This window comes from Dreissena polymorpha, chromosome 8, assembly GCF_020536995.1.
Source record: "Dreissena polymorpha isolate Duluth1 chromosome 8, UMN_Dpol_1.0, whole genome shotgun sequence".
Lineage (NCBI taxonomy): Eukaryota > Metazoa > Mollusca > Bivalvia > Myida > Dreissenidae > Dreissena > Dreissena polymorpha.
In genome coordinates this window covers 45,678,645-45,691,657 of record NC_068362.1, presented here as the reverse complement: position 1 = coordinate 45,691,657, position 13,013 = coordinate 45,678,645, and the positions used below count along the sequence as shown (strand labels likewise).

At 36.6% G+C, this 13,013-nt stretch overlaps 2 protein-coding genes and 15 non-coding genes across 27 annotated transcripts in view; 9 read left to right on the top strand and 8 right to left on the bottom strand.

The window, feature by feature from the left end:
- The window catches only part of LOC127841495 (probable basic-leucine zipper transcription factor S), a 156,880-nt gene that overhangs the window by 70,550 nt on the left and 73,317 nt on the right, over positions 1-13,013 (bottom strand). The window contains exon 6 of one of the 2 annotated variants that reach the window (XR_008031037.1): positions 11,260-11,307. The exons of the other annotated variant lie outside the window; for it this stretch is intronic. The gene's annotated coding sequence lies outside the window, so the exon portion shown is untranslated. Of the gene's footprint in view, positions 1-11,259; positions 11,308-13,013 lie in introns of those variants that run through there. 2 annotated transcript variants of the gene reach the window in all.
- The window catches only part of LOC127841494 (GRIP and coiled-coil domain-containing protein-like), a 104,092-nt gene that overhangs the window by 70,335 nt on the left and 20,744 nt on the right, over positions 1-13,013 (bottom strand). The window contains exon 6 of one of the 10 annotated variants that reach the window (XM_052370344.1): positions 11,218-11,619. The exons of the other annotated variants lie outside the window; for them this stretch is intronic. Coding sequence (XP_052226304.1) covers positions 11,555-11,619 — 65 coding nt within the window. The 3' untranslated portion in view covers positions 11,218-11,554. Of the gene's footprint in view, positions 1-11,217; positions 11,620-13,013 lie in introns of those variants that run through there. 10 annotated transcript variants of the gene reach the window in all.
- Positions 88-169, bottom strand: Trnas-uga (transfer RNA serine (anticodon UGA)). Its single transcript has one exon. It is a non-coding gene; the product is annotated as a tRNA-Ser (tRNA).
- Trnar-acg (transfer RNA arginine (anticodon ACG)) lies at positions 511-583 on the top strand. The gene has a single exon. It is a non-coding gene; the product is annotated as a tRNA-Arg (tRNA).
- On the top strand, positions 813-885 carry Trnar-ucg (transfer RNA arginine (anticodon UCG)). The gene has a single exon. It is a non-coding gene; the product is annotated as a tRNA-Arg (tRNA).
- Trnar-acg (transfer RNA arginine (anticodon ACG)) lies at positions 1,095-1,167 on the top strand. Its single transcript has one exon. It is a non-coding gene; the product is annotated as a tRNA-Arg (tRNA).
- On the bottom strand, positions 1,368-1,449 carry Trnas-uga (transfer RNA serine (anticodon UGA)). The gene has a single exon. It is a non-coding gene; the product is annotated as a tRNA-Ser (tRNA).
- On the top strand, positions 1,791-1,863 carry Trnar-acg (transfer RNA arginine (anticodon ACG)). The gene has a single exon. It is a non-coding gene; the product is annotated as a tRNA-Arg (tRNA).
- Trnar-ucg (transfer RNA arginine (anticodon UCG)) lies at positions 2,201-2,273 on the top strand. Its single transcript has one exon. It is a non-coding gene; the product is annotated as a tRNA-Arg (tRNA).
- Positions 2,486-2,558, top strand: Trnar-acg (transfer RNA arginine (anticodon ACG)). The gene has a single exon. It is a non-coding gene; the product is annotated as a tRNA-Arg (tRNA).
- Positions 2,759-2,840, bottom strand: Trnas-uga (transfer RNA serine (anticodon UGA)). The gene has a single exon. It is a non-coding gene; the product is annotated as a tRNA-Ser (tRNA).
- Trnar-ucg (transfer RNA arginine (anticodon UCG)) lies at positions 3,593-3,665 on the top strand. The gene has a single exon. It is a non-coding gene; the product is annotated as a tRNA-Arg (tRNA).
- Positions 3,869-3,941, top strand: Trnar-acg (transfer RNA arginine (anticodon ACG)). The gene has a single exon. It is a non-coding gene; the product is annotated as a tRNA-Arg (tRNA).
- Trnar-acg (transfer RNA arginine (anticodon ACG)) lies at positions 8,373-8,445 on the bottom strand. The gene has a single exon. It is a non-coding gene; the product is annotated as a tRNA-Arg (tRNA).
- On the bottom strand, positions 8,656-8,728 carry Trnar-ucg (transfer RNA arginine (anticodon UCG)). The gene has a single exon. It is a non-coding gene; the product is annotated as a tRNA-Arg (tRNA).
- Trnar-acg (transfer RNA arginine (anticodon ACG)) lies at positions 9,232-9,304 on the bottom strand. Its single transcript has one exon. It is a non-coding gene; the product is annotated as a tRNA-Arg (tRNA).
- Positions 9,653-9,735, top strand: Trnas-uga (transfer RNA serine (anticodon UGA)). The gene has a single exon. It is a non-coding gene; the product is annotated as a tRNA-Ser (tRNA).

Below are 13,013 nucleotides of genomic sequence, written 5' to 3'. Positions count from 1 at the left end.
AGTTTTAAAATACACATGATACGATTAGCCATTTCCAAAGTACTTCTTGTGTTGTTGTAAATTAAAATTGAATCCTACAATAATAAACGCTGCGAGCAGGGTTCGAAGCTGCGCGGGAAGATCCCATTGGATTTCAACTCCAACGCCTTTACCACTCGGCCATCACAGCTTTTAAATTGCATGGCCAGTTTACATTAACAATTATTAGTCCCTTTGAATGTAATCAATCCATTGTTTTGCTATATTCACGCTCAACAGACTAGAAGATGTAGTGTACACATTGGTCCCATGGTCAAACAGATAAGGTGACTCACTGAGTTCAGGAGATTGCATGTTCGATTGCTAGCGGAATGCTTAGTTATATATTCGTTTCTCTTGATATTACACACATATATACTTCATTAACAAGTGTGAACGGGATAGCCACAACAGCAAATTTTATGCAAGTACATATTGCTTTGCATGTTCAAACGTTACCTATATTTAAACGAAACAAATGGGCACCAAAATGGTCCCGTGGCCCAATGGATAAGGCGCCTGACTACGGATCAGGAGATTGCAGGTTCGAGTCCAGCCGGGATCGGTTTTCAATATATCCTACATGTTTTGACGTAAATGCAATTTAAAAAAACGATAACTGCAGACTAATTTGACAGAGGGATACTTAAATTATTTAGAAACACGCAGGTAAACATTATGGAACTTTCGTTAGCTTTCAAAGGTGCTAAGCATGTAACATAACGGAACGTAGTGCAATTATTGTCTGTCATAACGGTATGGTAAAAAACGGGCGTATCTTGCATTGCTTTTCAGGTCCTGTGGCCTAATGGATAAGGCGTCTGACTTCGAATCAGAAGATTGCAGGTTCGAGTCCTGCCAGGATCGTATGTTTAAATTTATCGATTGTATATAATGCATTTTTTTCCAGCCTTTGCTCCCGTCATTAATACACGTCATGTTTTTTATTTACTTACTATGTTAGTCAAATAATTTGTCGTATTATCCTTGTATTATGTTTTTGTTTTGCTTTATTCGGTTGTTTAACAGGCTATTTAGTAAAATCTTAAATGAGCACAAACGAGTGTGCTCGACACGGTCCCGTGGCCCAATGGATAAGGCGCCTGACTACGGATCAGGAGATTGCAGGTTCGAGTCCTGCCGGGATCGATATATCAATATGCCATACATCTTTTTGACGTTAACAACGATAACTGCATTAGCAAGAGGGATACTTAAGCAAATGAAAAACACTCAGGTAAACAGTGAGTAAATGTGAGTTAAGTTTTAAAATACACATGATACGATTAGCCATTTCCAAAGTACTTCTTGTGTTGATGTAAATAAAAATTAAAACTTACAATAATAAACGCTGCGAGCAGGGTTCGAACCTGCGCGGGAAGATCCCATTGGATTTCAAGTCCAACGCCTTAACCACTCGGCCATCACAGCTTATAAATCGCTTGTTCAGTTTACGTTAACAATTATTAGTCCCTTTGAATAAAATCAATCCTTTGTTTTGATATATTCACGCTCAACGTACTAGACGATATAGTGTACACATTGGTCCCATGGTCAAACGGATAAGGTGACTCACTGAGTTCAGGAGATTGCATGTTCGATTGCTAGCGGAATGCTTAGTTATATATTCGTTTCTCTGGATATAACACAAATATATACTTCATTAAAAAGTGTGAACGGGATAGCCACAACAGCTAATTTTATGCAAGTACATATTGCTTTGCATGTTCAAACGCTACCTATATCAAAACGAAACAAATGGGCACCATAATGGTCCTGTGGCCCAATGGATAAGGCGCCTGACTACGGATCAGGAGATTGCAGGTTCGAGTCCTGCCGGGATCGATTTTTTAATATATCGTACATCTTTTGACGTAAATGCAATTTAAAAAACGATTACTGCAGACTCATTTGACAGAGGGATACTTAAATTATTTAGAAACACGCAGGTAAACATTATGGAACTTTCGTTAGGTTTTAAATTGAACATGAATAATTGTTAGCGACTTTCGTCAATGACCTTTGGATAAGGTGCATAGCTCCAGATAGAGAGATCTTATTTGCTATTTGTATACAGATGTTTTAATAATAAATCTGAGCATGTTACATAACGGAACGTAGTGCAATTATTGTCTGTCATAACGGTACGGTAATAAACGGGCGTATCTTATATTGTTCTTCTGGTCCTGTGGCCTAATGGATAAGGCGTCTGACTTCGAATCAGAAGATTGCAGGTTCGAGTCCTGCCAGGATCGTATGTTTAAATTAATCGATTGCAGATAATGTTTTTTTTTTCACAGCCGTTGTTCCCGTCATTAAAACACGTCAAGTTTTTTTATTTACTTACTATGTAAGTCAAATGATTTGTCGTACAATCCTAGTATTATGTTTTTGTTTTGTTTTAATCGGAAGTTTAACAGGCTCTTTAGTAAAATTTTGAATGAGCACAAACGAGTTTGCTCGACACGGTCCCGTGGCCCAATGGATAAGGCGCCTGACTACGGATCAGGAGATTGCAGGTTCGAGTCCTGCCGGGATCGATATATCAATCTGCCATACATCTTTTTGACGTTAACAACGATAACTGCATTTGCAAGAGGGATACTTAAGCAAATGAAAAACACTCAGGTAAACAGTGAGTAGATTCAAGTTAAGTTTTAAAATACACATGATACGATTAGCCATTTATAAAGTACTTCTTGTGTTGTTGTAAATAAAAATCAAAACCTACAATAATATACGCTGCGAGCAAGGTTCGAAACTGCTCGGGAAGATACCATTGGATTTCAAGTCCAACGCCTTAACCACTCGGCCATCACAGCTTTTATATCGCATTTTCAGTTTACGTTAACAATTATTAGTCCCTTTGAATATAATCAATCCATTGTTTTGATATATTCACGCTCAACCGACTAGAAGATATAGTGTACACATTGGTCCCATGGTCAAACAGATAAGGTGACTCACTGAGTTCAGGAGATTGCCTGTTCGATTGCTAGCGGAACGCTTAGTTATATATTCGTATTTCAGGATATAACACAAATATATACTTCATTAAAAAGTGTGAAAGGGATAGCCACAACAGCTAATTTTATGCAAGTACATATTGCTTTGCACGTTCAAACATTACCTATATTAAAACGGAACAAATGGGCACCACAATGGTCCCGTGGCCCAATGGATAAGGCGCCTTACAACGGATCAGGAGATTGCAGGTTCGAGTCCTGCCGGGATCGATATATCAATATATCGTACATCTTTTAACGTAAATTAAATTTCAACAACGATAACTGCAGACTCATTTGACAGAGGGACACTTAAATTATTTAGAAACACTCAGGTAAACATTATGGGACTTTCGTTAGGTTTAATATTGAACATGAATAATTGTTAGCGACTTTTGTCAATGACCTTTGGATAAGGTGCGTGGCTCCAGATATAGAGATCTAATTTGCTATTTGTATACACATGTTTTTAATGCATAAGCAAAGCATATAACATAACGAAACGTAGTGCAATTATTGTCTTTCATAACTGTACGGTAATAAACGGGCGTATCTTGCATTGCTTTTCAGGTTCTGTGGCCTAATGGATAAGGCGTCTGACTTCGAATCAGAAGATTGCAGGTTCGAGTCCTGCCAGGATCGTATGTTTAAATTAATCGAATGTGGATATATTTTTTTCCAACCGTTGTTTCCGTCATTAAGACACGTCATGTTGTTTATTTACTTACTATGTTAGTCAAATGATTTGGCGTACAATACTAGTATTATGTTTTTGTTTTGTTATAATCGTAAGTTTAACAGGGTTTTTAGTAAAAGTTTAAATGAGCACAAATGTTGCTCGACACGGTCCCGTGGCCGAATGGATAAGGCGCCTGACTACGGATCAGGAGATTGCAGGTTAGAGTCCTGCCGGGATCGATATTTCAATCTGCCATACATCTTAGTAGTATATCTAAATATAACGACACAAATAGAAGTCTCCAGATTATTCAATCGTTTCGCGTTGCTACGCTTTGTAATTTTCAGGTTTTTAAATCGTCAAAAGATGCATAAAAAGGATATTTTAGAGCACGGTAAATGTTCAGTGTGTCCTGTGTCCTCAAAAGTATCATAATTATTACAAAAATGTGCCAATCTGAAACATATATTTTTTATTTTGTCAATTTAAAAAAACGTGAAAAATGCCCAATTAATTAAAAGTAAAACATACAGTAATAAACTGTGCGAGCAGGGTTCGAACCTGAGCGGGAAGATCCCATTTGATTTCAAGTCTAACGCCTTAAGCACTCGGCCATCGATATTTCAATCCACCATTTATCTGCTTGATATAAATTCACAAATGACAAAATATAAAAGCGACATAATTAAGCGAAAATAAATGCAACATTTTGCCCATAAACGTCCCCATAAACATTGCTTAAAAAGCATTCTTTAGTGAATACATTTTAACATAAAAAGATACGTCGTGTCAAAAAGCAAGAAAGAATTTAAGTATCAAATTGACTGTGTTTTCTTCACTTTTTACTTTACTTTAAGCATATTGTATTTCCAAGAAATGAGATTGTACAAATATATACATTGTTCCATGCATAATGGAAAAAGGGTTAGGCCTGAAGTTCTTCAACATTATCGGGGTTCTTTCCCTTGCAGTAGTTTTTACATGTTGTAATGGTGACAGACTTACATAAAATATTAAACATGTCATTTACACAGTACAATTGAGAACATAAATCTCAATAATTATATTTATTATATGATGACAACAGTACAACTAATAATAACAGTAGTTACAAAGAATAGTAATACTAATAGTAATAATAATAATAAAACAAAAAATAATAATGATTTTATAGAAAATATACAGATATCTTATACAAAGAAGGATATTAATAATGATAGTAATAATGATAGTAATAAGTCCTGTCCAGCAAAATGTAAAAAAAGAGTAAGCTAATTAATGAATCGCTTTGTCGTAATAATATAGTTTTTAACTTCGTTATTAATGATGGTGTTGTTTTCATTATTAAGAGAAGGCTTACCTTAAAGGAGCATCTCACAATTTAGGGGATGAAAAGACCGTAGCGCAGTAAATAGAGCTAAGAACAACACACTGCCATTTGCCACTGTCAGCGGTCTCATCAATTAAAAATGATCCCCCTCCCTGTTAGGGCTGTCACGATGCGCCGTGAGCGTACCGCGGTATATCGTGGTACGGCAACACTGTATCGCGGTACATACCGCGATATTTTACAGAATATGTATATGTGAAGAAAACAGCAGAATAACAAGTTTTACAAACTTTATTTAACTCAATAAGCAGAAAACACTGGTATCATAGTATGACTAGAAACAGTAATAAACTTGATAGAAGTAGTCATTGTTATTGTTATTGTTATTCGCGTCTTTTTCTAAAATGTCCGCCATGTTGTTTACAATAGCTGTGACAACGATCTGTGTAAATCGAACGCTTTGAGGGCATGTTTAAAATGCGGAGTCAGCGGGCCCAGTGTTGAAAATCCGTAGCGTTCTGACTCTTCCTCGACTTATTCAGAATCTTAAGATAACATGATTCGGAAGTGCCATGCTTTGAACGATCGATATACTATGGAAAGCAAATAAGAAATAGAATAAACATCTTTTGGATAATTATGAACTTATTTGCAAAGGAAATCGGTATTCCAAAATAGGTACGGACCCATACATCGCCGTATTTTAAACGTGAAAGTTAAACATCTACAAGTGGAAGCGCTTGCTTGACCTGGATATTAACGGATTATTTATTTAGCCCTTTTGGTTGAATCGCTTCTACAGTTTTCAAAACGATATCTATATCAAAATAATTATGTTATGTATTCATATCTGTGCTTATATAATAATATAAAAAAAACCGGTGCGGCAACGCCGTACCGCGGTGCGATTTTTTTCACGACATGCACCGCGATATACCTATATACCGGTGAATCGTGACAGCCCTACTCCCTGTGGACAATGCTCTACCCAGCCAACCTCACCCCAACCTATAGGTCCCTTGTATTGTTTTAGGTGGATACATGTTTGGGCCAATGTTTTATGATGATATTGACAGAAAAATACTATTTGGAAAACAATCTCAATACATATTGAGTATACATACACACTGTATGAAACGCACTCGATGTCTTATGTTGAACGATTGTAGGCTTAATCAATTGGTCATTTGCACAAATATGGTATATTATCGAGTATAGCGTGAGCCTGATTTTCTCTATATTTTATCTACATGAAAAAATTATAAGGTAGTCTCATGTGTATGTTTATATTAATAACAGTTGCAAAACATGTAAAACAAATGGTGCTTATTTTATGATTTTGTACGATACAATACTATTATGAATACAATATAAAAATAATAAATTTAAATTAATAAGTATATTTCGCACACTAACATGTCGATTGCATTCTTGGCATTGTACTGCTATCTTCACAATCCCGAGGCTGCATTCAATTCCTTAATCTTATTAAAGTAGTAAATGTTAACGAATACATTTGGAGACTTCTCTTCAACATCAGAAGTTGCGCTCTTAATGCAGCGCGAATCACTTGATATTCGCGAGTATTACTAGAGGTGTAATTGCACGAGCTGCATCGAGGTTCTTGAAGCTCAAGAGCGGCACGTGCTAGCTGCACTTAAAATTAAGAATGGCCTGACGGAAGAATGATTTCCAAGGGTATTGCCCACGTATTTCATTAAATTTCCAAACGTGATTTCGCGAATGATTGAAAGCAACAACGAAAGACGAGTTTTAGTAAATTGTGTCACTATGAAATCTTTAATTTATTTGTTTTTATCAATGTCTGCCATGTATGTATAAATACTTCTTGTTAAGTATATTCCGTAGCTTATATTCTCCAACAAGAGCTGTCTCCATAGGATGGCATATGCCTCCAATAAGCGCTTTGATACAAGTTATGGGAATTTTTCGAAACCTAAATGCATTTTTTCGAAACCTAAACGCAGACCCTAAGTTTAAGGTCACGGTGAAAGGGGTCAAAATTTGTTTGCGTATGTAAAGGCCTAGTCCATATACACATGCATACCAAATATGAATGTTACATCTGAAGCGATATAGAAGTTATTAGCATTTTTTGAGACCTAAACGCAAAGTGTGACAGACGGACGGACGGACAGACGGACATTGCGATCACTATATGCCCTCTTTCGGGGGCATAAAGTAGACTTGCAACGAAACAGATCACAGTGAATTGAAAAGCAATTCGTGAACTAAACAGCAGAGGTAATAAGGTATGAATTGCATATAATAATTTTGCACCGACTCATTGGTATTTCTAATTATTTTCTAGTACATGTTTTTTACATCGCTGGTGATATGTTTGAAGAGGGCCTCTCCAGTTAATAATTAAAATATTAATTTAGATCAGCCACATAAAAATGATAAGTGACGAACGTTTAATTATATGTGCTATGAAATAGCAAAGTAATTAAGAACATTTTTGATCACCACAAATATATTTGTTAACAACTATGATTCTAAATTAAAGAGACCTGATTTTAAATTAAAGGAACAGTTAACAGATTGAAGAATTTACCAGTCCACGGTTTACCAACAAAATAAAGAGCTAAGAAATCACTTGAACGGATAACTTAGTTTAAGTTATTATTATCACATCCTTAGTATTATATATATTATACTTTTAAAAAACATGTATAGTATAATATTATACTATATTTAGACAATGACACACGGCAGAGCTGGGTAACACATAAAAATAAACGCTAAAACACGGCAAAGCTGGACCGGACGTGTATCAACGGATCATAGCCACATTAAATGTAGTTCAACATGCGATCCCTAAATGACATAAATTGCGAGCTTCTGATCCGCATTTCAGTCGAGTGATTCATTATGTCACGGACCTGAACTTGATGAAGAAAGATCAGATTATTACAACACCGATATGACCTTAGGTAATTGCGTATGTTTCCTTTTGTTATTTGTTCAATTTGAGCATTAAATGTATGTGTTGACTTAAATAAAAATAAAAATTTAATATAAGTTCACGAAAACCTGTGTGGTTAAGGCGTTGAACTTGAAATCAAATGTGATCCTCCCGCGCATGTTCGAACCCTGCTCGCAGCGTTTATTATTGTATATTTTACTTTTCATTAACAACAACACACGTTGTACTTTGGAAATGGCTAATCATATCATGTTCATTGTAAAACTTAACACAAATTGCCCTCTGTTTACCTGAGTGTTTTTTATTAAATTAAGTTTCTCTCTTTTCAAATGCAGGAAGCGTTGTTGACATTGCATTTACGTCAAAAAGATGTATGGCAGATTGAAATATCGATCCCGGCAGGACTCGAACCTGCAATCTCCTGATCCGTAGTCAGGCGCCTTATCCATTGGGCCACGGGACCATGTCGAACACTTTGGTTTGTGCGCATTTAACATTTTACTAAATAGCCTGTTAAACAACCGAATAAAGCAAAACAAAAACAAAATACTAGGATTGTACGCCAAATCATTTGACTAACATAGTAAGTAAATAAAGGACATGACATGTTTTAATGACGGAAACAGCGATTGAAAAAAAAATGCATCATCCACAATTGATTGATATAAACATACGATCCTGGCAGGACTCAAACCTGCAATCTCCTGATTCGAAGTCAGACGCCTTATCCATTAGGCCACAGGACCTGACGAATAAAACAAGATACGTCCGTTTCGTTATGTTATATGCTTAGCTTTAGCATTAAAAACGTGTGTATATAAATAGAAAATAAGCTGATGCCGAGTTTTATACGTTTCCTGTATATTCCAACATTGCGAACATAAATAAGACGATCCCACAAGGACTCGAACTCAAAATCTTCTGAACCGTAGTCAGGCACCTTATTCCTTGTGCCATGGTAAAATAGTGTATACCGTTTACTATGGTTTATTGAAACGGAAAATTATTACATGTATACGATTCCGGTAGCGTTCGAACCTGCAATCTCAATATCTGGAGCCACGCACCTTATCCAAAGGTCATTGACGAAAGTCGCTAACAATTATTCATGTTCAATTTAAAACTTAACGAAAGTTCCATAATGTTTGCCAGAGTGTTTCTAAATAAAGTATCCATCTTCCCAATGAGTCTGCAGTTATCGTTGTTGAAATTGCATTTACGTCAAAAGATGTGCGATAGATTAAAAAATCGATCCCGGCAGGACTCGAACCTGCAATCTCCTGATCCGTAGTCAGGCGTCTTATCCATTGGGTCACGGGACCATTGTCGTACCCATTTGTGTCGTTTTAATACATGTAAAGTTTGAACATTTAAAGCATATATGCACTTGAATAAAATAAGTTGTTGTGGCTCTCCCGATGACATGTGTTAATGTAGTATATGTTTGTGTTATATCCTGAGATACGAATATATAACAAAGCATTCCGCTAGCAATCGAACATGCAATCTCCTGAGCCGCAGTGAGTCACCTTATCCGTTTGGCCATGGGACAAATGTGTACACCATATCTTACACTAGTATCGGTTGAGCGTGAATCTATCAAACCAAGCGATTGATTATATTCAAAGAGACTGATAATTGTTAACGTAAACTGAACATGCGATAGATAAGCTGTGATGGCCGAGTGGTTAAGGCGTTGGACTTGATATCCAATGCGGATCTTCCCGCGCAGGTTCGAACCCTGCTCGCAGCGTTTATTATTGTATGTTTTACTTATCATTAACAACAACACAAGATGTACTTTGGAAATGGCTAATCGTAGCATGGCCATTGTAAAACTTGGCTCAAATTAGCAGGGCGACTTTTTATATTTCCGTTGGGGGACAACACAGGAACGGAACCGGGTTGCTACATATGCCTTTCGATGGTCGATGGTAAATTGCTCGATCAAGTGGATCCCGGTTCTCAGAAGACCTTTAACATGCGCAATACAGCACCGTTAGTTTTTTGGCAATAAATTAGAGGTTTGATATTAAGCCCGTAAGACGTTTTACGTTTTCAAATATGTCAATACTTACCCCATGTCAGGAAAGTGCACTAAGTAACCAGATTGAAATAAACTCGAAATAATAGCTAAGTTGGTGCATGCATTTTCACTACATACAATGTATGTGAGGATGTTTGCTTACGATACGTTTTACTCATAAACCCCGCGAGAGTGTCGTTCATAAACATTGTACGTACAATCATATAGCTCTAATGTCAATCTAGAACTGAGAAACACAATACAATCATAAGCATTTATTTCTTTATTAATTAAGATTTTAAAATTATATTGACATTTTTAAATTTTCTAAATTTGTAAAGCCCATATAAGCCTAGTCCCATATACACACAGATGACTACGGCAGTCCCAGATCGTCTCTGATTGCCCGGATCAAGATCCTATAAAATCCGTTGACTTTTTAATGTTTTAGCGTCGACGCTCTTCCAAAGATCATCATTCCGGTGACAACACCGGATCCACAAGGACCAGTCTGTACCAACACGGAAGCTAAACCCAACAAACACAGCGGCAACACGGACTGTCCCGGCAGAGGTACGTTCTATTACGGACCAACACGGCATAGACACGGAGTGTCACGGGTAAACACGGAATCTACACGGACAATCCCGGACTTTAACGACAATGACGCGGAAAAACATGGCAGCGATACGGAACAATCACGTCTGCCCCGGAGGGACAATAACTTGTATAAAATAAAGTTGATTTCCGATGATTTCAAGCAGATTGCTAACGCTTAATATTGAATGCTAGTTTTTTACATTGAAATGTTTTAAATCGATATGACATTATGACATAACATTTCATGTTTATTATTATCACACAGAACATAATCTGTCAAATATTATTGTCAAATGATGTAAACTTTTTAAATTTCGTAAAATATTAATCCACATTTTAGTGTTCACAATTATAACTCCGCTAGATGTACAATAAAATGACATGTTCATGAACTATTTTGTTCAATCACAATGTTCACATCATGTCATCCTGCCAGGACAGAGAGTTTCATCTGCTGAAAAGTAGGATGGCATTGATGCGTCTTCGTTAGGTATAGATTAAGGATCATGTGGACACAACACGCCTATGTCGATGGTTTCCTTTAGTACAACTTTTGATACTTATATGTGCATGATTTTCTGCTGTGTGATAATAATAAACTGAAAATAGTATGCAATTAAGAGTCGCATCGAAATGAAAATTTTCGAGGTAACACTTTCGAGATCTGATTGTAAAATTATGGATTCACCGAAAACCAACCTGATGGTAAGTGTCTGCCGTGTTGTTCCGTGTTGATTGCGTAATGCTGTCGGGCTGTCCGTGTTTGTACGTGTGGTCGGTTTGGGTGCCGTGTTGTAACCGACGTTATGATCTTGGTAAAACCTTTGTCGCTTAGAAACCAACCAGTCCACGGATCGTCCCGGATCTTGATCTGGGTGTATTCGTGATGATCCGGAACTGCCGTAGCCAACCGTGCTTATATGAGACTGGGGCTTAATTTAAATGTCTAAATGTCGACGTCGGGAAGGTGAAGGCTGGAGCTGTCCCGGCAATCTGGTACTCCAATCATCTCTGAAATACATATACGGACACATTAATACATGCCATTGTTAAATATACTCGTATTTCCACGCCCAAGCGGTCTTAATAGTATAATTTTTAGTTTTAAATGAAAAGCACATTATACTAAAAATCTTAAACATATCGCGCAATATAAATAAAAATAATGTCATGCAATATATGAAAAACGAATGTACTTTAGAATTGTTTTTATTATATTTTAAATGCTTCACGCATTAATTGTACATGGTCAGTCATTTCAAATGAACCACGCGTACCTAAGAATTCATTCACTGTCCTTGGTGACCTGCGCGCCTTGACGGCGGACGTTGGGACCTTCGCGGAGTGGTTTACGTTGTCAACGACGTCCATCTCAAACAGACTAACCTTCACAGCGCTCTCGGCAAAAGCTGAAAATTGGTGCCAAACAATGTCAACATTTTAAGTCGATGCAGTTTCACATGGTAAAGTGGATATGGTGTACCCCTCCCGACCGTGTTATCGTAGATGCGATCCCCAATCGTAAGTAATGTTGATATGTCAAATGCATAACGAATTCATTCCGACCCAAATCTTTTTTATCATGTATGTAAGTACTGAATACAATTGAAAATGTATGCAGAGACATCGTTGGAAGAAATGACGTAACACAGATAACGGTTTATTTTCATAAAAAAGTGAGAAACTAGCACCATGACATATACGGAACAAAACGTGTAACTACGTAGCACTCATAGCAATTATATGTCAGACTTGTCTATGTAGAAATAATAAAATAAAACAAACAAAAAACACAGATTACATCAGCCTTACAGTTTTTTGTTTGGTTCGTTTGTTTTATTTGCTGTTGTAGCCCGGCTCTGTTGAAGGACTCTCTCTTGCATATTCTACATTTAAACTCATGTGGTCCATAAATGGGGAATGGTATCCCAGTCCTCCGCTAATTTTAAATTCCTAATTACGTAATTGTATACTGCAACGGAAGATGCACTTATTATCGCCCTTTAACCTTCATCATCTGAAAAGACAGTAAAAGAGTGGTTAAAGAAAATTTCATATCAGAATAAGATTGCCACGTCATTACATACATTAAATTAATTAAAATATTACTGAAAGGGCTGATAAACATTCTATTATCTTGTACATCAGCCACCCCACAACCCATCTTCTTTAAAATCGGTGAATTCAATTGGTCGGCAGGTTTTGTGTACAGCATTTTTATAATTCTACAGTAAAATGATTAAGAAAACACTTATATTGCACCACATAACATGCTATAAAACTATAATATTGAAGTACACATATAAACTTTATTATAGATGGGTAGGTATTTCGTGTCAAAATCTCTTTCACATATGAAAGGGCTGTTGGTCATTTGGAAGTCATGTTATGCTGCTTAAAGTACA